The 25,337-nt window shown below is 41.8% G+C and overlaps 1 protein-coding gene across 4 annotated transcripts in view; it reads right to left on the bottom strand.

Annotated features, from left to right (window-relative positions):
- Positions 1-25,337, bottom strand: part of triob (trio Rho guanine nucleotide exchange factor b) — a 188,572-nt gene that overhangs the window by 79,873 nt on the left and 83,362 nt on the right. For all 4 annotated transcript variants that reach the window (XR_007179212.1, XM_048153955.1, XM_048153954.1 and 1 more), the window contains exons 8-14: positions 20,860-21,051; positions 17,409-17,540; positions 16,747-16,977; positions 12,625-12,747; positions 12,288-12,479; positions 3,198-3,367; positions 1,343-1,517 (exon numbers count right to left, since the gene is read on the bottom strand). Coding sequence is in view for 3 of the 4 variants with exons in the window: in XM_048153955.1 (XP_048009912.1) it covers positions 1,343-1,517; positions 3,198-3,367; positions 12,288-12,479; positions 12,625-12,747; positions 16,747-16,977; positions 17,409-17,540; positions 20,860-21,051 (1,215 nt within the window). In the remaining variant the exon portion in view is untranslated. The remainder of the gene's footprint in view (positions 1-1,342; positions 1,518-3,197; positions 3,368-12,287; positions 12,480-12,624; positions 12,748-16,746; positions 16,978-17,408; positions 17,541-20,859; positions 21,052-25,337) is intronic.

Below are 25,337 nucleotides of genomic sequence, written 5' to 3'. Positions count from 1 at the left end.
AAATTGTAAACCAACAACATGAATGGTCGCTATAATACTTGGAGGACTAGTAATTTCCTGCTACTAAATTCTGGAAAAAAAAACAAAGGTTTTAATTATTGGACCAAAAACCTCCAAACACAGTAACCTAGAATACTCTCACTTGATGGTTGCTCTGAAAACAAAGTGTTCTTTGTCAGTTAGGAACCTGGGTGTGTTATTTGACAACAAACTTTCATTTGAAAGCCACATTTCTGTCATTTTAAATCCTTAAAACTAGATTAAAGACCCATCTCTTTAACCTAGCATACATCCAACACACTATCACATTTCTATAATTCAAATCTGTTAAAGGATTATTAGGCTGCATAAATTAGGTCAACCGGAACAGGGAACACTTCCCATAACACCTGATGTACAGTACTTTTTACATCTTAAAATAGAATGGCATCTATTATATAGGTCTCTCTCTCTTTCAACCTTATCCCGAGGTTACCGTACTCAGCCATATCTGGTCCATATCCAGATCAGATGGTGGACCTGCACCTAGTGACAAGCACAACAGCCCTGAATGTCAGCGGAGATCATGACAACTAGATGTGCCCTAGAGACAGATCCCCTGTGAAGACCTCATCGACATGACAGCCATCAGCACAGATCCTCAGCAAAGATCACAAGAATCAGACAAGTCCTCTGCACAGACCCCTATGAACAGCTTCGACTCCTCCCCACCATAATGCCGGTGTGGTGCATCTTTAAGCAGAGGGAACTGGAATTATAACCACACCCTGTTGGTTTGTTTGGCCAGAGGAGACCTGGTCTAGCTGCTTTAAAGTTGCATTGAACTCATTTCATATTTTTATGATATTTACACAGTTATTGAACTGAACTGAATCAACACTCAATTGACCTCAGCTGAACAATGACACTATTTTCTTTTTAGAGCTGTTTTACAGCAGAATTGTACTCTTTTTGCATCATTATTTTTCCTGTTTATCCCTGTAAAGCTGCTTTGATACAATACATAAAAATATATAAAAATATAGCGCTATATAAATAAAGGTGACTTGATTTGGCTACTGCAGTGCTATAGAGCTCCATTTGGAAAGATGATGTTTCATTGTGGTCAATAATTATATTTAGCAATATGTATCTGAGCTTCTGTTATTCATTCTGATTCTCAAGACATCTGAAAGTGTGGAGAATGATGATGAAAAAAAAAATCCCCCTCACCACTGCCTGCAACCCATCAACTGAAAATCACTTGTCTTGTCTTGACTGTTCAGATCCACTGTTTACAACAAAATCAGTGGGTTATCATTTGGGAGAAAACAGTCAGACATGTTGTAAAGTGTGGACTCACATCAATTGCATCTCGTTCAAAGATCCTGAGCTGGAGGAAAAGCTCTAGTTTGATCTTCCGTTCCTGAAACAGCTCCTCCATCTGAGCCTGAGCCTCATCCAGCTGCTGCAGGACACTCTCAATGTGAGCCATAGAGCTGTTATGAGGAGTCTTATTGCTGGAGATTGCCGAGTCCCTGCAGTCAGAAATAAGAGCATACAAGTATGAGAACAAGATCTGCAGCAAAATATACCATACGTCTTCAATGAAGCATCTTCTTACAACAGTTTAATTAGTCTCTGCATGTTAGGAGATGGGTCAATTAAAGGTGGACTCAGTAGTATTTCAAATACACTGTTTGGAAGTACGAGCAAGAGGGAGATTTGAAAATAAGAAAAAAATAAAAATGCAGAACGAGAGATGGGGACACAAAACAAAAGAGCTCAAAAGAATATCACTGGAATGAAGGTTTATGTCTGGGCAAAATGCTTTAGGACCGTGTTTATAGAAAAACTTTCCAGCGCTGGAGAGAGCTAAGAGGGGAGGCCTGAAAACAGACACAGAGGCTCCTTTGATCCCGCTCATGTGAGTAACACTGGGTTTTGATTGTCTGGAGCTGCTGTGCTGTTTGTGACTAACAACAAACACTTTGTATTTACTCTTGTGTACTGTACGTTAATTTTTTTGTGCTTCCTTGTCGTTCGTTCATCAACTGCACTTTATTTTTCATGAGGCATTGTGTTGCGCGTCAGCTGTGATAAACAGACATTTTATGATAACGTTTTGCAAAATTCGAGAGTAAATTTGGGAATCTCTGTAGATCTAGAAATGAATATTGGAAGTGTTACAGTAACAGATTTGCTGGTGTTTCACCACAGTTTCAAAAAGTTGTTAAGATAAGTTATTATAACAGATTTGTAAGCAGTGTTGGGGTAAGTAACTTTTAAAAGTAATGCATTACAATATTGCGTTACTCCCTAAAAAAATAACTAATTGTGTTACTTAATTACTTTTTATGAAAAGTAACGCTTTTTCTCACCTGGGCTGGGCTTGTTTGTTTTTTAATAACAACAAAAAAAGTTATATTTTTTTGCAAATATTAAGGCCCTTTGACACCAAAAGTGAAATGAATAAGTATTAGGCTGAAGGAAATGCATATTTACGCCTGTACAGTAGTGGGTGCAGCTCCAACAAACCTTGCAGTTGTGCTGCCATTCTGGATTAAAGAAGAATAGGATACAGGAGAAGGAAGTTCAACACTCTTATTTCTAAATCTAATCTAAAGTAATTTTTGCTTATTAGTATTGTTATATTGTATAATTGAAGGAGAGCAGCAAAGACAAAGGTTAATAAAGTGAGATTAAATACATAAAGTATATTTGTGTAATTTAATATAGTTAATTATTACAGGTTTGCATGAAAAATCTGAGATTGCACTTCACTGTTTTTCAGTGCTTTTGCGCAAGTAAGATGAGTAAATGCATGTTACTTGAAAAAGTAATCTGATAATGTAACTCAAGTTACTTGTAATGCGTTACCCCCAACACTGTTTGTAAGTTGTTATAGTGTTTGTGATGTGCATGGTTTTGTAGCCTTCTAAATTTGCTCTATTAATAAAACCTGAAAAACCTGCATTGGTTTTCGGTGCCCACAAGATCACTAGTTTCATAAAGTGACTAAATAATCTAACAAAATTCACAAAAATGGAAAAAGCATCTGTGGCGTTAGAGTTTAGTAATTATAATTAATACAACAGACGTCAATGGGATGCCGTGGCATGACATGCATAAGTGTTTCTGTTTGTGTCAGAATTCTCATGACAACAAGTGAACGTCATCTTTTACTACTTAACTGATGTTTTCTCATTGGCCAGTACCTGAGCTGCTGGATGAGATCCTCTCCTTCTTTAATGACATTGACAGTGACCTGCAAGGTGGTTTGCTGCTGCTGACCGAAACGTTTGATCAGCTCCTGCACCGCCTCGACTGACTCAGCATAAACATCATCCAGCAACTCCTTCTGAAGTTCCTCCAACCATGTCCATAGCTGCAGAAGAGTGACATCATTACCAGCCAATCAGATTAGAAACTTTACAATGTTATGAACCAATCAGTAAACTGTGTAGATCCATGGGTCTTCAAACAAACAACAACTGTTCTAAAATTAAATGTCCAAATGCACAAACATGACAAGACAAACAGCCATACGCACTTAGGCTGCCACCGAACGGCTGGTGTTGTTATTTCCTGTGAATGGCCTTCGTCTTGTGTGAGCTCACAGGATTAGCCATCTGCCTGTGTTGGCATGTCAAAGAGTGTATCTCTTGCCACAGCAGGCCATGCTCTGTCTTTCCACACCTCCCCATTGTCTTTTTCCATCTCCACCTTTCTGTTTTTCCAAAACTACAGCCTTTAACCTTTTTATCATTACTCATCCTGTTATAAAACACACTCTCAGAAACAAAGATGTCTGCATAAACCAGCCTTCTACGGATAGCAGATGGCTAACATTACGCCATATGGAGACATTAAAGAAAGCATTGTTTGTTCGTATTAAGTATGTCATGAATCATGTATGCACTGTCTACTCATTATCATTCACTGTTTGTGGAATATAGATGGACCAGGAGGAAAGAGTTCTGAATAAACAGACAAATGATAAACATTTGAGGTCTAAAAAACGCTAACCACAGCACAGATCATGTTTAATATTTGCAAGTGGGATACTGCAAGATATTATATTTTCAAATAATTTGCACTGACTAATCAGTTAGTTCTGCTGCTAGTGAATGTGTGGTCTGTGTCGACTATAGTTGTGGAACATAATTTCAGTTGTGCTAGTTCTATGTAGCAACAGCAGAAGGAAAATTCTTCTGTCCACAAACTGCAATCCAGTGTAGCTGCATGTCATTAGCTTTGTATTATAACCTGTAGTTGCAGAATATATTTGGAATTACATGAAAGTGAAAACTGAGTAGAACTGAGGTTTGTGCTATATTGTGAAATATAAGTGAACTGCACTACAGACATCTGAGATGGTATGAATTTAAAGGTTCACAAACTACAGTGGCATCAATCCAAATATGCACCTTTCCTATTCTCATCTGCATCATCTCAGGTGTGACAATCTCTCAGTTAACACACTCTATGTCAATGCAGAAAAAAGTGCAGAAGTAGCAGAGCATATCGGAATGTCATTTACATAATATAAACAATGATCCACTGACTAGTCAACCAGTAAAATTGTCAAGGAAGCCCTACAGAGAAAAGTTACAGCGCACTTAAAGGGTAAGTTCACCCCCCCAAAAAAATGAAAATTATGTTATTTATTACTCACCCTCATGTCGTTCTACACTCGTAAGACCTTTGTTCATCTTCGGAACACAAATTAAGATATTTTTGATAAAATCCAATTGCTCAGTGAGGCCTCCATTGCCAGCAAGATAATTAACACTTTAAGATGCCCAGAAAGCTATTAAAAACATATTTAAAACAGTTCATGTGAGTACAGTAGTTCAACCTCAATATTATAAAGCAACGAGAATACTTTTTGTGCACCAAAAAAACAAAATAACGACTTTTCAACAATATCTAGTGATGGCCGATTTCAAAACACTGCTTCGAAGCTTTACAAATCTTTTGTTTTGAATCAGTGATTCGGATCGTCATGAACTATTGGAATTTCGAAACACTTATGACTTTGGCACTCCGAACCACTGATTCGAAACAAAAGATTCGTAAAGCTTTGAAGCAGTGTTTTGAAATTGGCCATCACTTAATATTGTTGAAAAGTCATTATTTATTTATTTATTTATTTTTTGGTGCACAAAAAGTATTCTCGCCGCTTCATAACATTAAGGTTAAACCACTGTAGTCACATGAACTGCTTTAAATATGTTTTTAGAACCTTTCTGGGCACTGAATGTCCTGCTGTCAATGGAGGCCTCACTGAGCCATTTTACAAAAAATATCTTAATTTGTGTTCCGAAAATGAACAAAGGTCTTAAGCGTGTGAAACGACATGAGGCTGCGTGATTAATGACAGCATTTTCATTTTTGGGTGAACTAACCCTTTAACAGTATAGTACAGAAACAATGGAACAAAAAAAAGTGTAGACATTAACATACACAAACACACATGTTGAGTTTTCATGTTTTATGGGGACATTCCATAGACATAATGATTTTATACTGTACAAACTATATATATCCAATCCCCTAATTCTAATCCCCTAACAATTTTAGATTTCCACACTTTTAGACTTTCAAGAAACGTAATTCTGTATAATTTATATTCTGTTTTCCTCCCCACAAGGAAAAGGATCTTTTCACAAATTGTTCTAAATTGTCCTGTATTTTTCAAGTACATTTTCAAAGATTGTCTGTATACTTGTTACATAATATTCAGGAATATTCAAACCTATATTACTCACGTGAGCACCAAGACTCAATGGAGCATGTGTGATAACGTCTCGGTTACAAAGGTAACCCTCGTTCCCTGAAGGAGGGAACGGAGACGTACGTCGGATGACCGACGAATAGGAATCTCGCTAGAGAGGCCAATCTACTTCAAGTGTAACTAAACGAGCCAATGCACATTGGCATGCAATCATATGCATCAGCTGCTCGCCTCGCAGCGCGGGTATATAATGAGCAGCAGGTGCGTTGCATCTTCAGGTTTTCGCTGAGGAGCCGAACCCAGCAGGTGGCAGCATCAGCAGGACAGCGCCTGTGGCGACGGGACGTACGTCTCCGTTCCCTCCTTCAGGGAACGAGGGTTACCTTTGTAACCGAGACGTTCCCATTCAGTCGGTCACTTCGACGTACGTCGGATGACCGACGAATAGGAATCCCTACCAAAGCGCCACAGGAGGTGCCCTCTTCCAGTGCTCTGTTGTGAGCCACCTGAACCCCCTTGCCTAAGGACGGTGGGACCGGGCTCACACAGAGAGGGTCGATCACTGTTGTTCCCAAAACCCACTCAGTGAGACTATAGATACCACTGGGAGCGTAACCTTACGTCAGATAAGGAACGCTGCGGAAGCCATATCCTTCCCCGAAGGAGTTATATGGATAAGTACATATGGACTAACCTTGTAGGTTGTACAACATATGGAAGAACTGGGGTGACTCCAACTTGGTGGGTTCTCCCAGAGGGAAAGACACGGGCTTCGATTAGGAGCAACCGTGGAAAGCCGCATATGGGATCCCCGTAGGGTCACACATATGGAACCCAGCCTAAATCCGGTTCTCAAGGATTCAACGGAGTAAGGCCTGGCGACCGACGCTCCGCCACGTCGGCTGCCGAAGGGATGTCGGAGGACTCGACAGGGTCTGCCTTGTAGGGACTCTCTGGAGAAAAGAAGCGCATGTCGCGCAGCAAGCGGACACTAAGCCGGGGCCTCTCGGTGCCTCTGACCTGAGGCGAGAACACGGGAGGAGACCGGCTCCACACGAAGGCTATAGTACCTAGCGAACGTGTTAGGTGTCGCCCAGCCCGCAGCTCTACAAATGTCTGTCAGCGAGGCGCCACGAGTCAGCGCCCAGGAGGATGCTACACCTCTCGTGGAGTGAGCATGCAACCTGAGCGGGCAGGGCACGCCCTGAGCTTGATAAGCCAGGGCGATGGCATCCACTATCCAGTGGGCCATCCTCTGCTTGGAGACAGCCTTTCCCTTCTGCTGGCCTCCGTAACAGACAAAGAGCTGGTCTGAGGTCCTGAAGCTTCGAGTTCTGTCTATGTACCGTCGCAAAGCGCGGACTGGACAGAGCAAAGCCAGGGCTGGGTCTGCCTCCTCCGAGGGCAGCGCTTGCAGGCTCACCACCTGGTCCCTGAAGGGAGTGGTGGGAACCTTGGGCACGTAGCCAGGCCGGGGTCTCAGTACCACGTGGCTGTCGCCCGGCCCGAACTCCAGGCACGATTCGTCGACCGAAAATGACTGCAGGTCCCCTACCCTCTTGATGGAGGCCAATGCAACCAGCAGCAAAGTCTTCATAGACAGAATCTTTAAGTCTGCTGATTGCAAAGGCTCAAAGGGAGCAATCTGGAGTGCTCTTAGCACCAGAGCGAGGTCCCAAGAGGGTATGGAGGGAGGTCGAGGAGGATTTAACCGTCTCGCCCCCCTAAGGAACCTGATGACCAGGTCGTGCTGACCAACAGATTTGCCATCTATGTGGTCGTGGTAAGCGGAGATAGCAGCAGTCTGGACTTTGAGGGTGGAGGGGGACAGCCTACGCTCCAACCCTTGCTGCAAGAAGGAAAGCACGACTCCGATCGAGCATCTTCGGGGGTCTTCTCGGCGAGAAGAGCACCACTCGACGAACAGGTTCCACTTCGAGGCGTAAGCACGTCTTGTAGACGGTGCACGTGCCGAAGTGATGGTGTTAAGTACCTCAGGGGGTAAGTCACCTAGAACCTCCGCGTCCCGTCCAGGGGCCAGACATGGAGTTTCCAGAGGTCTGGACGCGGGTGCCAGAGAGTGCCCCGTCTCTGAGAAAGAAGGTCCTTCCTCAGAGGGATGGGCCAGGGAGGGGCTGTCGCGAGGAGAGAGAGTTCTGGGAACCAGGTCCGGTTGGGCCAGTAGGGCGCAACTAGCAAGACCTGCTCCTCGTCCTCCCTGACTTTGCACAGTGTCTGTGCAAGTAGGCTCACTGGGGGAAACGCATATTTGCGCAGGCCCCGGGGCCAGCTGTGTGCCAGTGCGTCTGTCCCGAGTGTTCCCTCGGTCAGAGAGTAAAACAACTGGCAGTGGGAGGTCTCTAGAGAGGCATACAGGTCTACCTGAGCCTCTCCGAACTCCTTCCAGATCAGCTGAACCACCTGGGGGTGGAGTCGCCACTCTCCTGGCAGCGCAGCTCGTGACAGCTCGTCGGCCACACGGTTGAGCACACCGGGAACATGAATGGCGCGAAGCGACCTCAGATGCTTCTGACTCCAGAGGAGGAGATGGCGGGCGAGTTGCGACATGCGACGGGAGCGTAGACCACCTTGATGGTTGATGTACGCAACGGTCGCAGTGTTGTCCGTACGGACCAGTACATGCTTGCCCCGTAGCAGGCCTTTGAGGCGGCCCAGAGCAAGACGTACTGCCAGCAACTCGAGGCAGTTGATGTGCCAATGCAGATGGGGTCCCGTCCAAACCCCTGACACTGCATGCCCGTTGTACGTGGCACCCCAGCCGGTGGCCGAAGCATCTGTGAATACCACAGCATGCCGGGACACTTGTTCTAGGGGCACTCCTGCCCGAAGAAACAAAGGGTCCGACCACGGGCTGAAGGCTTGGCGGCACTCCTGAGTGATTGGCACCCGGAACGTGCCGTGTAGCCACGCCCATCTCGGGACTCGGCCGTGAAGCCAGTGCTGAAGCGGTCTCATATGAAGCAGACCGAGCGGTGTTACAGCCGCTGCGGCCGCCATATGCCCCAGGAGCCTCTGAAAAAATTTCAGTGGGACCGCTGTCCTGCCGTTGAAAGTATTCAGGCAGTTCAACACCGACCGAGCACGTTCCTCTGTGAGGCGTGCTATCTGTTCGACCGAATCCAACTCCATACCGAGAAAAGAGATCCTCTGCACTGGGGCGAGTTTGCTCTTTTCCCAGTTGACCTGAAGCCCCAACTGGCTGAGGTGACTGAGCACCCAGTCCCTGTGTTCGCACAACTGATCCCGAGACTGTGCTAGGATAAGCCAGTCGTCTAGATAGTTGAGGATGCGAACACCCTGTTCTCTCATGGGAACAAGGGCTCCCTCCACGACTTTCGTGAAGACTTCGCCAGTAGGACTGCGATCTCCGCACGCAGGACAGGGGCATCGGCAGCTTTCACTGTAGTGAAGAGGATGCCCCTGAACTTGGGGGGGCGCCGGGCGAACTGAATCGCATAGCCGAGCCTGATGGTCCGAAGGAGCCAGCGAGACGGACTGGGGAGCGCTAGCCAGGCTCCCAGAGACCGAGCAAGCGGCACCAAGGGGACCACCGGCGTACCCGCCGCGGGGCAGCGAGGTGGAACGCAGGGACGCGGCCCGGGGGGCTCTCTGTATGAGGCGGCCCGAAGCGGGGTCACAGTGTGCTGTGCAACACTTACCTGCTTCCACAGGTGGACAGAGGGAGCAGTCGAGGTTTTGTCTGCCTGCTGCTCGCTGCTGTCCGCTGGCGACAGAAGAGGTGGATGAGAGTGGTGAGGTTCTTGCCCTCCCACTGCCCTCCGAGCCCTCTTCGGACCCGGAGATAGAGGAAACTGCTCTTTTATTGAAAATTTGGGTACCGCTGGTCGTTGGGCCAGCGGCGGAACAAAAAGGGGAAACAAAAGATTCTCCACCCGGCCCTCCTCCGGGGGAAGGAGCGGTGCGGTCACCACCTCCTGAAGAGCAGTCCCATCCATCTCCGGGTCGCCCGTCCTAGGGCCGCTTGGACTTGGCCTTGCCACCCTTCTTTTTAGGGGGTGGCGGGACGGGCTGGGCACCCCGCCCGCGACCGGCTCCACGACGCCGCTTGGATGGAGGCTGCTGCTGCGGCGTGGGAGCGGGGGCGGCCGCAGGGGGGCGCCCTCGGCGACGGGCAGACTGAGGTGCCGCCGGCGGTGGGGGTGCAGCAGCTGACCGCCTCGGCAGGATGTGACTAATGGCCTCAGACTGCTTTTGTACAGCCGAGAACTGTTGGGCAAAGTTCTCGACCGCGTCGCCGAAGAGGCCGGTCTGGGACACGGGGGAATTAAGAAACCTGACCTTGTCGGTATCCCTCATGTCCGCGAGACACAGCCAGAGATGGCGTTCCTGGACCACCATGGTGGACATCGCACGACCCACTGACCGCGCCGTAACCTTCGTCGCACGAAGCGCGAGGTCCGTCGCGGTACGAAGTTCTTGTAGAACTTGCGGATCATGACCACCCTCGTGTAGGTCCTTCAGTGCCTTGGCCTGATGGACCTGCAACAACGCCATAGCGTGTAAGGCAGAAGCGGCTTCCCCACAGGCCTGATAAGCCTTGCCGGAAGATCCGACGAGTGCTTACAGGCCCGGGAAGGGAGAGACGGCTCCCCCCGCCAGGTGGAGTTAGGGCACAGTTGCATAGCAACGGCCCGTTCCACAGGGGGTATGCGCGCATAACCCTTCGCCGCTCCGCCATCAAGGGTGGTGAGGGAGGAGGACCCACCGACACGGTTTCGGGCAGTAAAAGGTGCCGTCCATGTGCCAGTGAGTTCTTCATGCACCTCCGGGAAGAAAGGCACTGGGGTGGGGGACTGAGAACCAGCCCTTGCCACCCCGAGAAACCAATCGTCCAACCGCGAGGGCTCGGGACACGGTGGAGGATTCCACACGAGCCCGACCCTGTTGGCGGCCCGGGAAAGCATAGCCATCATTTCCGGGTCTGAATCGGGCACAGATGTCACTCCCGAAGGAGGCAGCTGCGCCGAATCGTCATCCCCGAAAGTATCAGGCTCACCCTCCGATGCAGCGATCGACATCTGGTCGTCATGGGGAGCTCCGAAGGATACGGATGGTACACACCTCTGGGGTGGTCCACCGCGTTCCCCCGGCAGCTCTACTGGCTGCGGAGTGCACGAGGGATGAGGGTTCCTAGGGGGTTGGTTCCCCGAAGGAAGCGCGCTCACCATGATCCTCAAGTCACCAGTCCCAGCGCCCGAAGCAACCCTCTGAGGAGGATTGGAACGAGGCGCCGGGACCGGGACTCCACCCCTTTGCAGGAAGTGGAGTCTCGACCGCAACTCCGCGACGGTCATCATCCCACAATGGGTGCATGACTCGTCCACAAACGCCGCCTCAGCGTGCCTTAAGCCCAAGCACGTGATACAGCGCTGGTGACCATCCCGAGGCGCCAGGTAACGACCGCATCCAGAAACACACAAGTAGAACGACATCTTTAAAAAGACGCGAACTACTCGTGTAAGCTCTTTCAGGAACTGCTCTTTCAAGTGCCGAAGCACGCAGGGGAAAGCCGCTGCAGCACAGACAGGGAAATGTGCAGCCTGTCGTGTGCACTCTCTTTGGAGATGCCGCTCTTACCAGCCGTGAAAACAGCTTTTCAGCGCTCTTTAAAGCGCACCGTACCAGCCGTAAGAACGGCTTTCACAGCTGACACACAGCTTTCTTTGCTCAGTGGGCAAAAAAAAGAAAATAAACAAAAGGAGAGAATCGGCCCCGCTGCTGTGCTGTTCCACCTGCACCAGACGAGAGAGCAGTAGAGAGAGCTGGCTCGTTCCTTTCACACTCGCTCGTAGATACTACCATGTGTAGTTCGGCTCCGAAGCGAAAAGCTGAAGATGCAACGCACCTGCTGCTCATTATATACCCGCGCTGCGAGGCGAGCAGCTGATGCATATGATTGCATGCCAATGTGCATTGGCTCGTTTAGTTACACTCGAAGTAGATTGGCCTCTCTAGCGAGATTCCTATTCGTCGGTCATCCGACGTACGTCGAAGTGACCGACTGAATGGGAACCACTATACCATTGCTTCAGATTTTGGATGTCTCCAGGTCACACTAAATTCAAGTCTTACAATCTCTACTAATGAGCTGATGAACTGAATCAGGTGTTTTTAAACCTTTTCAAAACTTGACCTGTATTTTTCAAGTACATTTTCAATTACTGTTTGAATACCTGTTACATAATATTCAGGAAAACAATGTTACAATTGTACTTTTATCTCTGAAAGTGAAGACATTACAAAAAAAAAATATTTGAATGAATGAACGATTGAATGAATGAATAAAATAATATTGTGGGTCAAGTTCAAACACATGAGTACTGTGGCTGGATATGTATCTGGAGTTTGTGTGATAACCACAATTATTAAAGCTTTCAAAACTTGTCCTGTATTTTTCAAGGAAACTGTCAAAGACTGTGAATGTTAATTCATATTCTGGAACACATTTAGGTCAAGCAGAATACAAACACAACCAACACATATCCACACCCACCAACACCCACTCTTACTTTCTTCCAAGACTTACCTCTTTGCTGTGAGTGTGGAAGGCCACAGACATGTCGAGCAGGACTTTGCGCTGTTCAACGCGTCTTACGAAATCCTGGATACGGTCTTCCAGCTGGTGTGCGGCCTGGTAGATCTCCTCAGGGTCACACTCACCAGTCTGAGCCAGCTGCTCTGCCGCCTCCAGGAGTTTGTCTGCATTCGTGTAAGTGTTCTGAAAAACACGCAGCAGTATGGAAGTTAATATGCATTTGACTCATTTCTGAAGTGGCCTAAATAGTTTTGAATCAGGGAGGAGAACAGTAGATAGCCAGATGGATAGTAGCCAAAGCGATACTTTTACATCTGTTCCTCCTTACCTGAGCCACTTCTTCAAAGTCCTCATGACGTTTCTGTAATGCTCGAGCCCTGTGCAGAGACTTCCCCACTCCTGTGTGCTTACTCAAGAATGCCTCACCATGGTTTTCAATCCAATCTAGAACCTGTGAGAAGACATTAATAAAGAAGAACATAACCAAATGTTGTTGAGAGGGTCAAAAGAAAAACCTCCCGCATCATAAAATTAATCCTAAATGAGTCATGATATTATAAATAGATATTTCAGCTGAGGATTGTATGTCAACACAAATGTGAAAATGCACAAAACAACTGAAAAATGTAAAATGTAATCAAAGTGTAGTGTATAAATTTAGGACCTATTTTTTTTTTAATTAATTAAAGGTACACTATGTAACATTTGCCCCTCTAGTGGTTAAAAAAACAAAACTGCATGCATTTTGCATTAGAACATTGCTTGGTTGTGCTTCAGCTCTGCGTGACTGTGCGGAAGAATATGATCCTTCACAACAGATAAGCCAGTGTTCTGATGTAGAACCTGGAAGCGCTGCACTGTGTTTACTATGTGAACAGCATAGGAGACTGACATGGAAGAGAAGAAATTGTTGAATAAAGTCGTTATTTTTGTTTATTTTTGCGCACATAAAAGTATACTTGTCGCTTTATAACATTAAGGTTGAATCACTGTAGTCATATGGACTATTTTAACAATGTCTTTACTACCTTTCTAGGGCTTGAAAGTGGTATTAACATTGCAGACTATCAGATGTCAGAAAGCTCTTGGATTTCATCAAAAATATCTTAATCATTGTTCCGAAGATGAACGAAGGTTTTGGGTGAACTAACCCTTTAAGGTCTAGGATGTAGATTTTTAAAAGTCATTGCAAAAAGACCACACAGAGGACAATTTCTCATATTCTCTACAGAAATGTCCATGACTTTGAAATTTCCATAGGCCTGGGAATCAGTTTTAAAATTTCCTAATATTTCCAGGTTTTATTTTGAAACTCTGGCAATGAATTTCCATGACTTTTCTAGTTGCTAGTGACTCTAGGATAAGGATTTTAAAATAAAATAAAATAAAACCATTGCAGTTTTAGCACTTTTCCAGATTTTCTGTGACTATGGGAACCCTGCAAATTAATTTTACATTCCATTTCCAGTTATTCATTATTACAGGATAAATGCCATTACAAAATATATGGCCCTTTCTAGCAATTTCTTTTCTTTAAAGATTTATTTTTGGCATTTTAGCCTTTATTATGATAGGACAGTGATTAGACAGGAAGAGAAGTGGGAGAGAGAGAGGGGGACGGGATCAGGAAAGGACCACGAGCCGGGACTCGAACTCGGGTTGCCCGAAACGCATTGGCGCTACATGTTGGCGCGCTGCCCATGAGGCCATCAGCGCCGACCCTTTCTAGCAATTTCTAGCTAGAATAGAGGACAGTAAAACATTTCTCAGGAATCTTAGTCATTTAGTTTAATTTCTTTTATGATAGAGTATTCTAAAACTATATATATATATATATATATATATATATATATATATATATATATATATAAAATATTAGTTTTAGAATACTCTATCATAAAAGAAATTAAACTAAATGACTATTGATATATATATATATTAATAGAGAGAATATAAAGTATACTTTAAATGCATCTATCAAATTCATAAATACAAAAGACTTCAACTGCATTTCCAGTGTAAAACCACCAGGGGGCACCTAAAAGCAGCAGGAGTCACTGCGACAGCTCAACACCTCTGTAAACATCAGCACCATACACACAGTGAGGTCATCCTGCAGATTAAGCCAGCGAGCCTCTGATATGTGCTCTGATGGTGTTGTCGGAGTTCAATAATTGTGTATGTTATGGATATTTCACTAATGTTGTATTATCTGTTGTTCATCACAGGTTTGCATGAGCATTTGAATGCATATTCAAGATTTTACTAATAAAAACACATTACAAATGCGTTTAAGTGAGTATTAAATGTGTTATTAAACATTTGAAATCTGCAACATGGAGCTTCTAAGACAGACGTCTCATATCCAAGTATGCAAGCTTTCTACCTGTCTCAAAAGACGCCACAGCACACTGCGAAACACACTGAGTCCTCTACTCATGCATATTTCATTATGCCACCTTTGATCTGGCTCAATGTGCCACATTCAGAGCTGCGTGTGTGGTGGCATCTGTCAGCACGTGTGTGCGCGTATGATTAGAAGAAATCATTTGTCGTGCAGATGTTGAGTCTCCTGCTCACGTGTCTTTTTTCAGATGTCTGGAAGGTTTAGAGGTCCCCTATGCCTGCATCATTTTATGGGGCAAACCCTGAACATAATGAGGCTGCTGAACATGGTTACCATGACAACTGATACTGAATGCGTCTGAGAGAAAAAGACTAAGTTTAAAAAAAAAAGTGGGAACACAGTGTGGGGCAGACTGTGTGTGAGAGAGAGTGGAAGAGATAGAGAGACGCAATTGGATGTTGTTGTAAAAGGTATGGGAGAATTTTTATTTTTGGATTAACTACTCATTTAAAATGTCTTACTTGAAAGAAAAAAAAAATCTCCTCATGTTACATATCCTCATGTTGTTCCAAAGCCATATGCTGTTTTTTTTTTTCTTTTTCTCTGGAACATAAATAAAGAATCTTTGAATAGATCCTCACCATAAAACCACATTTCATAGTGACCAGAGGCTGTGACAAGCACCGAAAAGGACAATAAAAGAACCATAAAAGTAGTCTATACAATTGGAATAGAGTGCACATGCCATATGGACTACTTTTATAGTGCTTTTTATTATTTTTGTATGTGGAGATTGTATGTGGACAATTCTCTTTTTATTTATTTCACAGAAAAAATAACATCAGTTTTGGAACGACATGAAAGTGATTAAGTAATGGCAGATTTTCATTTTTTTTGTTGAATTTTTTTGTTGTCCCTTTAACAATTTATTGCAGTGGTGCCTAAAATCTCCCTTTATATTCCCTTTATATAATTTATATTCTATTCTCAACTGAGTAGTGAAATCCTATTTTAAACAGACAAGAACTCACTTTATATTCATCATAACGATGCCTCGCAGGCATTCAGATGCTGCCATTTTTTCAATAAAGATATTCAGACAAAGAGAAGAAGAGATTCAATCAGATGCACCACATTTGTGAGCAGGACTACATTGTCAAATATATTCATACACAAACTTTGTAATCAGTTTGTGTTTTGTACCATTAAATTATATTAAAGATGTTTTTTTTTTTTTTTTACAATCGCCCACACTATAAGATTTCATTCATTTATCTGAATAAGCATAAATCAAATGTTAAACTGGCTTATCAATAATTTTTTATGTTTTAAGGTTTATTTCATGATATACACATACCGTTCAAAAGTTTCAGTCTGTTAAATTTTTATTTTATTTTTTAAATAAATAAATCTGTTATATTCATGAAGGCTGCATTTATTTTGATAAAAAATATAGTAAAAATATAGTAAAATATTATCACAATTCAAATTTTTTTTTTTTTTTTTAATGTATTTTTAAATAGAATTTTTTCCTGTGATGGCAAAGCTGAATTTAGCAGCCATTAGTCTTCAGTGTTCTTCAGACATTATTCTAATATGCTAATATGTTGCTCAAGAAACATTTCTTATTATTATCAATGCTGAAATCACTGCTTTAATATTTTTGTGGAAGCTGCGATTCTTTTTCAGGATTCTTTGATTAACTATTTAAATATAAATATTTTGTAACATTACAAATGTAAATGTCTTTACTGTTACTTTTAAATCAATTTAATGCAAATATATATATAATCTTTTAGTCTGTTTTGGTTTAATGGAAAAAATATGATGTGCAAGAGAAGGCAGAACAAAATCACTGCGAGGAGGAAGTAAAATTCAGCGGGAACATGCATGTGGGGGATGAAACTTGTGGGAAGTGGGCGAGAGTGAAAAGAAAAAAAAAATCCACACACATGTCTAGTGAAACGCTCTGACACCTCATCCAATCTGCACATCTCTCACTTCCCAAATAAGAATGATTAAATGAATCCCACTGAGTCTGTACCAATGGTACTTGCAGTAGTGTGTGTATAAAGTATTGTTAGTTACGAATAAGTGTCTGACCTGCTGGACATCCTGTTGAAAGACGCAGAGCTGTAGCCGTTGGTGAAGACGGAGTTTGCGGTGTTGCCAGATGTTCTCCAACTGCCTCTGGTGGTGCAGAACCTCATGAATGATATCCAGGACATGGTGCACTGCCTTTGAGTAGTTAGCCGAGGACGTCAGCGAATCGGCACTGCCTGGGGTCAAAGGACGCTGTAGCTTATCTAGTAGGGCTTTGCCATCCTGACTTACCTGAGGATGTACAGGTAATACACATGAATACCTAAAGAACTTATACACAGAAGAAAATCATTCAATTGAATATTTAGTCATGAAATGCTAGATGGCGCAGGCTAATAGGTCCTTCCCATGTAATCTGATTGATTCTTCAGCCAATGAGCTTGCTTCCTCAACATTTAAATAGTCTGTTTTAGTGTTTCCTGTAAGCTGTTTCTACAGCATGCTATCAGAGTTCCTCTGAGACCCTCCACCTCCCCCAGCTCCACCTGCCTAGATCTGCTATGGAATTTATGTATGACTATTCATGTTCACAGCAGCATGTCTGTGTATCTTTTGGCAGGAGCAAGTCCACACTCTGAACCAGCACAACATTCACAAACACAAGCACAAAGCTTTTACTGCAGAGCATAGTGTTTCCTGTAATGGATATAAGAGATTCATACCTCAGAATAGGCAGCGGTAATGTGTTCATAGAGACCCTGATGGTGGTGGATGGTGTCTTCCAGGTCCTGCAGCTCAGAAGGAAGTTCTCCTTCTCCACAGGCCTTACACCATGAGTCCATGTTGCTCATATACTAGAAAATAGACAAGAATATCCTGTTACTGCTTATCTGGAAATGGCCAAATATACTGTACATCTGTGATCTGTTACCACAGACAGGAATGATTACTATACTGATAGTCTAAATTAGGTAAAAAAATTAAATTCATTACAATTAAATTCTGTACAAATATGCAGTATATTTTTGTCTACTTTTTTGAGTGGTCAAAAATATCAACACACAGCTCCTCAAACATGTTTGTTTGAATAACAGGAGAGGGATGATAGGGGTGGCACGAGTTTTTGTAAAACATGTTTGGAATCATTATTTTGCAGCTTCATTGGATTCCATTTGGTGTAACAGTTTTAAATGTGAAGTATAACCAACACAACATTCTGTAAAATCTGGAAGCCCTTCCCAGCATACTTAATCAGCAACTGAAATTGGCTGGTTAACCCTTTACTCTCCAGTCCAGACACAGAATATTTTGCTACTACATCCGCATCTGAACAATACGTTGCTTGGAATTTTGTTTGTACTTAGAGCACCAAAAATTTTGTTTATCTATGTACATTTTAGTAATTTACATTTATGTATCAAACTGATTATTTATATACAATGCTCAGCGTAAATGAGTACACCCCCTTTGAAAAGTAACATTTTAAACAATATCTCAATGAACACAAAAAAAAAAATCCAAAATGTTGACAAGTTTTATATAACATCTGTTTAACTTGTAACATGAAAGTAAGGTTAATACTATAACTTAGAGAACAAAATTTTCAGTTTTACTCAAATTATGGTGATGCAAAAATGAGTACACCCCACTGAAAGTCTGTGAGCAAAGATAAATTTTAGACTACAAATGTCTAATTTAACAAGAATTCAACCACAGGTGAGTCTAATTATTCATTACGCAGGTGTCCAGCAGACAGTTGACTATAAAAGGGTGTTAGAACCCCTTCCCATTTCATGCTGTCAGCAATGGCACCACATGGAAGAGAAATGTCACAAGTAAATAATTTTTTTCACCAGAAAGGTGAAGGCAACAAGAAGATCAGCAAAGCTTATCAGTCAGAATACTGTAGCATAAGTGGTACAAAAATTTGAAAAAGATGGAACTGCAAACATCTCACAGATACGTCCAGGTCGTCCATAGAAGTTAACACCAGAACAGGAGCATCTTCTGATGAGAAGAGTGAAGAAAATCGGCATGCAACTTCACTGCAGTTATCTAAAGAAGTAGAAAACCAAACTGGGATGACTATTTCCCATGTAACAATACGGCGTACACTGCAGAGGAATGGCATGCATGGGTGCCGTCCATGAAAGAAGCCTTTCCTAAAGCCCAGGCACAAAAAAGCCTGCCTAGAGTTTGCCAGGGCCCATGCTGACAAAGATGAAGACTACTGGGACTCTATACTTTGGAGTGATGAGACCAAGATAAATGTTTTTGGAACTGATGGCTTCAAAACTGTATGGCATCGCAAAGGTGAGGAATGCAAAGAAGAATGCATGGTGCCTACAATGAAACATGGTGGTGGCAGTGTCCTTATGTGGGGCTGCATGAGTGCTGCTGGTGTCGGGGAGCTGCATTTCATTGATGGCATCATGAATTCACAGATGTACTGCTCTATACTGAAAGAGAAGATGCTACAATCACTCCGTGCCCTTGGTCATCGTGCACTTTTCCAACATGATGATCCTAAACACACATTTAAGGCAACTGTTGGATTTCTAAAGAAGAACAGGGTGAAAGTGAAAGTGAACCCAATCGAACACCTATGGGATATTCTGAAGAGACAAGTTGAGCATCACTCTCCATCCAGCATCCAGTCTCTAAAAGAGGTCATTCTTGCAGAATGGAAAAATATATACGTTGGTAAAAGTCAGCAACTTGTTCATTCCATGCCTAGAAGACTTGGTGCTGTCATTAAAAATCATGGAGGCCATACAAAGTACTAGATGTAGTAATTTTTGTTGTGGGGTGTACTCATTTTTGCATCACCCTAATTTGAGTAAAACTGAAAAATGTGTAATCTAAGTTATATTATTAACCTTACTTTCATGTTATTAGTTAAACAGATGTTATATTAAACTTAGTCTTCTCAACATTTTGGAAATTGTTTTTGTGTTCATTGAGATATTGTTTAAAATGTTACTTTTCAAAGGGGTTGTACTCGTTTACGCTGAGCACTGTATATATATATATATATATATATATATATATATATATATATATATATATATATATATATATATATATATATATATATTTTTTTTTTTTTTTATTTTGCTTTAATCAGTTCTTCCCTTTTGTACTATTTATTTAAGTTTTTTTTCTTTTTGCTTGTTTTTTCGCCCACTCTATATATGTAAGGAATAATTGATGACAGGCCGTTGAAATATTAGAAAATAATGCATACCTGAGGTGGTAATGCGGCCACGGCATGAGGCGGAATGGCCGTTACACCTCGGGTGTGCATTATTTTCTAATAATGCAATGGACCAGAGTCAGTTATTCTGCTTATACTATGGTTACCACACCTCAAGACATTGTTCAGAAGTTGTATTTTAAGACATTTTCAGGTTTTTGTCCTTAAAACGCTTGTGTGTAGGACTAATTTCTTATGCATCCCATCCCAAACCTCCGTTGCAAAACGTCATTTTAGAGCTACTAATGGAGGCTTGAGCCATTAATAGCTGATTAAAGTAGTTATTAATGCAGTTATTAGAGAGAGAGAGAGAGAGAGAGAGAGAAAGAGAGATTAAGCATGTGTAAATTACATGAGTCTTTGTGTCTCTCAAAATGGTTGGCAGAAACGTCTTTACTAATAGCAAAACTGTAAGTTTATCTGCTTCAAGAATAGCACCGTTATTACCTATTACCAAGTCAGAAATGTCACGTAGCTTTTAAGATGCTAAATTATTTTACTGATAAAATCATCAGAGCAGCGCTGACAACACGTTTCTGTGCAACTGTGTCCGTACTGTATGTGTGTGTGTTTGAGTGGGAAAGAGAGCAGGAGAAAGAGAGCATGTGCTTTCTGTACATAAAACATCATTTTGTGGCAAAAAAACATGGAAATAAATAGTTGTTTATATCCTAATGTTTACCATATTTATTTACTTATTCAGTGTCATTGTGGAGTTTTGCTGTTGTAGGCTGTAAGGACCTTTGAAATAACTGAAATCATTTGGCAAAGTAATATAGACATGTATGATATGGACATACAAGACCTGCCTGGAACTACTTTAGTCGTGTGTTTCCCTGAAAATACACTTTATCTGTGTGCAACTGTGATCATTATACATTTGTTTTTAGGTATGTGTCAGCACATTTAGGCCTTACCTGGTCAGTTTTCTGGTGGAAGTTAGCGGACATCTCCAGCAGCGCGCTCCTCTCATCCAGCGCGGCGGCGAACGCTTTCCACTCCTGCTCCAGCTGACCTGAGATCTGCTGAATCTGCTGGGTTGCATAGTGGCCCGACTCCAGCAGCCTGTTCCCCACGGACATGATCCGACTGATGTTCACATACACATTCTGCAAGAGACCAAAAGAATCACTGAGTGCTATATACACTGCATCACTTCCCCTGAATGGGTTGCTTTTTAAGATGACACATTTATGCTAATCATACATGGGGTATGACACAGCTAAAACAAATCAAAACAGTGAATTTTGAATTTGAAGGCTGAATTGGAAAAAAAATGCTACAAAACATAAAATGTTACTTTATTTTACTATTATCATTCAAAACAAATGATGAATAGTTGTGACAGATCTGTGTGGAAACTGTATAAACAGCAGTCCACTCAAAGCTGCTTCTGCAGGGAGGAGTAGCTCTTGTCTGACCACAGACACACATGTCTACAGCCTCAGCCAGAGCTCTGGAATGTGTGTGGATGAGAATTTAAGCCAAGAGGAAGAATCATGGTCAGAATTTAGGTCTACCCATTTCAGACAATTAAATAAATATTGTTGTATGCTTTACCAACTGAAAACATTGCAACTGAATATAACATTGCAAAAAGAAGTTTGCTAAACTGGCATAAAATATCTTAAAGGTGCCCTAGAATTAAAAATTGAATTTACCTTGGCATAGTTGAATAACAAGAGTTCAGTACATGGAAATGACATACAGTGAGTCTCAAACACCATTGTTTCCTCCTTCTTATGTAAATTTCATTTGTTTAAAAGACCTCCGAAGAACAGGCGGATCTCAACATAACACCGACTGTTATATAAAAGTTGGGATCATTAATATGTACGCCCCCAATATTTGCATAAACCAGCTCATGTTCAAGGCATTACACAAGGGCAGGACATCTGGATGTGCACAGCTGAATCATCAGACTAGGTAAGCAAGCAAGGACAATAGCGAAAAATGGCAGATGGAGAAATAATAACTGACATGATCCATGATAGCATGATAATTTTAGTGATATTTGTAAATTGTCTTTCTAAATGTTTTGTTAGCATGTTGCTAATGTACTGTTAAATGTGGTTAAAGTTATCAAGGTTTCTTACTGTATTCACAGAGACAAGACTGTTGTTATTTTCATTTTTTAAACACTTGCAGTCTGTATAATCCATAAACACAGCTTCATTATTTATAAATCTCTCCAACAGTGTGTAATGTTAGCTTTAGCCACGGAGCACTATCAGACTCATTCAGAATCAAATGTAAACATCCAAATAAATACCATACTTACGCGATTAGACATGCTGCATGATGAACAGCATGTTCATCCATTTTGAGGGTTATATTAGCTTTGTGAACTTTGTTTATGCTGATTAAGGCAAGCGCAAGCTCCGGGGGCAGGGAGCACGAGAATTTAAAGGGGCCGCAGCCTGAATCAGTGCATATTTAATGATGCCCCAAAATAGGCAGTTAAAGAAATAAAAAAATAAAAAATAAAAAAAAATCTATGGGGTATTTTGAGCTGAAACTTCACAGACACATTCAGGGGACACCTTAGACTTATATTACATCTTTTGAAAACACGTTCTACGGCACCTTTAAAGTCTGCGTGAACCGGAAGTTGCAAACGACTTTTCTCCAGTGCTGTGATGTATTTCAAAGTGAAACGGAATAGAGGGCAGAGAGGAGAGTCCTCCTCTCCATCTCTCACTCATAGCAGACTAACGGTTGCAGGGGAGTGGTTTAAGCGATTTCAACCCATGCCGTCAAACTGATGTCATCAGAGAAGGGGCACCGTTGCAGAGGGGAGGAGCATTTTCATATTTTGATTAAACATTACAAAGCCAAACTATTTTTTTGTGTGGACTGACTTGCACGGATGATTTGTTCACCACAAAACTAGCAATTTGAGCTAACAAAATAAATAAGATCAATTTTGATTTCATGTGTACTTTAATAGATAAAAAAACAAACAAACAAACAAACCAAAAAAAGATCCTGAGCTTAAGATTTAAACAAATAGCTTGTGGTAGCACTAAAAATACTTTAGATACAGATAACATGAAATCCAAATTGACCCTGTTTGCTTAAGAAATATGCTTCTGGGCCCAGTAATACACAATACTGATGGTTAACATACATGTATATTTCCATTTATATAGTACTGAAAACAAAATTCAACTGGGCAACTTACAAAAAATATCTTTAAAATAAATGCTGTGCTTTTGAACTTCAAAGATAATGGTTTCTTCAAGTAAATTCACAGCTGTTTTTACCATTCATAATAATAAATGTTTCTTGAACACCAGATTAGAATATTACAATGACAATGACTGGTTAGCCATCACAGGAAGAAATTAGATTGTAAAATATATTAAAATAGAAAAGAGTTACGTTTAATTGTAATGATATTTCATAATATTACTGTTTCGACTGTATTTTGCAGATTTCACAAGTTCACACTTACAAATAAGGGATTCTGTAAACTGTCGAGGATCCTTGGGTGAGTTTGACTGTGATTATATACAGGCCTGAACTCATGCCGATTGGGTAGATACGTTGATTAGAGATTGTTGACAGCTGGTTGAGATGACGTAATGATTAAGATGACGTAATATTGGGTAGCTTATTTGACTCCCGAACTACGTTAATAAAACATAATTTTGTGAGCATAATTAACTTTAAAATTTTTTTAAAAATCTTACCGAACCCAATCTTTTGAACAGTATGTGTACTTCCATTAAAAATAATTTCAAGTTTCAATTATGATAAAGCATGTGTTCAACCAAAATATTCCTCTGTTTTCATTCCTTTAAGGGTCATTGTAACTGATGGCTGATTGGTTTGTAGTTTTCAACATATTCTTACTGATGCTTCCGAGATTCAGAAATAATTCATTGTTGCTATGTTAGCTAGATAGCTTTTTGACAAATCAGTACAATTTGCAGTAAAAATGTAGAACACATCACAGAAAACCAAATGTTAACTTTTTTAATGCATGTACAAGATCAATGAATGATGTTTTTAGTGGCCAGGCAAAACTTAAAAAACATAAAGCTGCAGTCTGTACATTTTGCCTCTTTGTTGCCATCTCTGTTTGAAACCTGCAATTGCAGTTTTATGTATCATTACGCGCATTGTGCATCGGCATGGCTCCTCAGTGCAGATGAATCTAATGTTTGGTGTCAATCACCACATCGGTGTGGATACTGTACTTCAGAAACGCCGATTCTACATATTGGAAGTATGAACAAAATAAGAATTTTCACTGGAAAATGTCATCTGAGCAAGTAAGTAACATGTCTGCCACTTTTGTTCTGACCAACTGAGGAAAAAAGCATTAGGCATACAATAAATCACGCTGCCAATGGTGATTAAATCGCTTAGCTCGGATCATGCCAAACCATGCAAATTATTATTACTGTTATACTGTGTTTTCAAATTAATGTTAATATCAGCATTATGTGACTATGTGTATTTAGTGTGTATTAGCGTTACCTGTAGATTTCAATTTCTGTAGCCACTCTGCAGTCTGATGTCTTTTGCTTTTGACTACGGGTGAATCTCCAGTTGTCACTGATGATTTGTCATTTGGATTTTCTGGATTACAATCCGCCATCAAAATAATAAGTTTCATTATTTCAGCTGCTGTGAGAAAAGGCTATAAATGATCCGCTACAAAGCAGCATCCTCAAAAGCTACTAGCTGGGACTCCTTTCTTTCTGTTTACAGACGTGACGTAATGACCAAAGACAAACGGCTGCATGCTCGAATTTCCAGCGGAAACCCACCAGTACCACTCTTATTATAAAACATTATTACAAGTTTACTGTTGTGAATCGAGCTAAGGTAAGGAGATAGTTTTGAACACTGGCTCGTTATGTATTTGCTCAAAAATTTATTTTGGATAAATTTTAACCAAAAAAAGTTACAGACTGCAGCTTTAACATTAAACTTAACTTTTAACCAGTAATACCATAGCCTAATTTTACACTATCCAATCAAATGCCTATGGATAGAATCAAGCTCCACCCTTCATTATTTCCACCTAAATGTTCTGTTTCACCTGGAAATCAGAGAAACTGCTATGATCACCTGTGACGATGATCAGTACTGTATGGGGTGGAATCTGATTCTAGATTAGCACTTTCATACTAATATGCTTCAGAAGTATGTGCTCTCTGATGTAATGGGAGTGTCTGAATTATGTACGTTCTTTAGGGAGAAATAAAGTCTAGTGCATGAGAGTGCTGGTGGAACGCAGCGCTCTGGTTACCATGCTGCTTCCTCACATGGGACTAATTACACAGCCCAGAGGCATTCAAAAGGGTACAAGATCAATACACAGAGAGCTGTCAGATGAAAACCTTATGGGGGTTTGGTATCAGCCTGTGTGCAACAATAA

Source organism: Megalobrama amblycephala, linkage group LG13 (genome assembly GCF_018812025.1).
Source record: "Megalobrama amblycephala isolate DHTTF-2021 linkage group LG13, ASM1881202v1, whole genome shotgun sequence".
Lineage (NCBI taxonomy): Eukaryota > Metazoa > Chordata > Actinopteri > Cypriniformes > Xenocyprididae > Megalobrama > Megalobrama amblycephala.
Note: the sequence above shows the minus strand (reverse complement) of the source record. Positions and strands in the feature narration are given on the sequence as shown.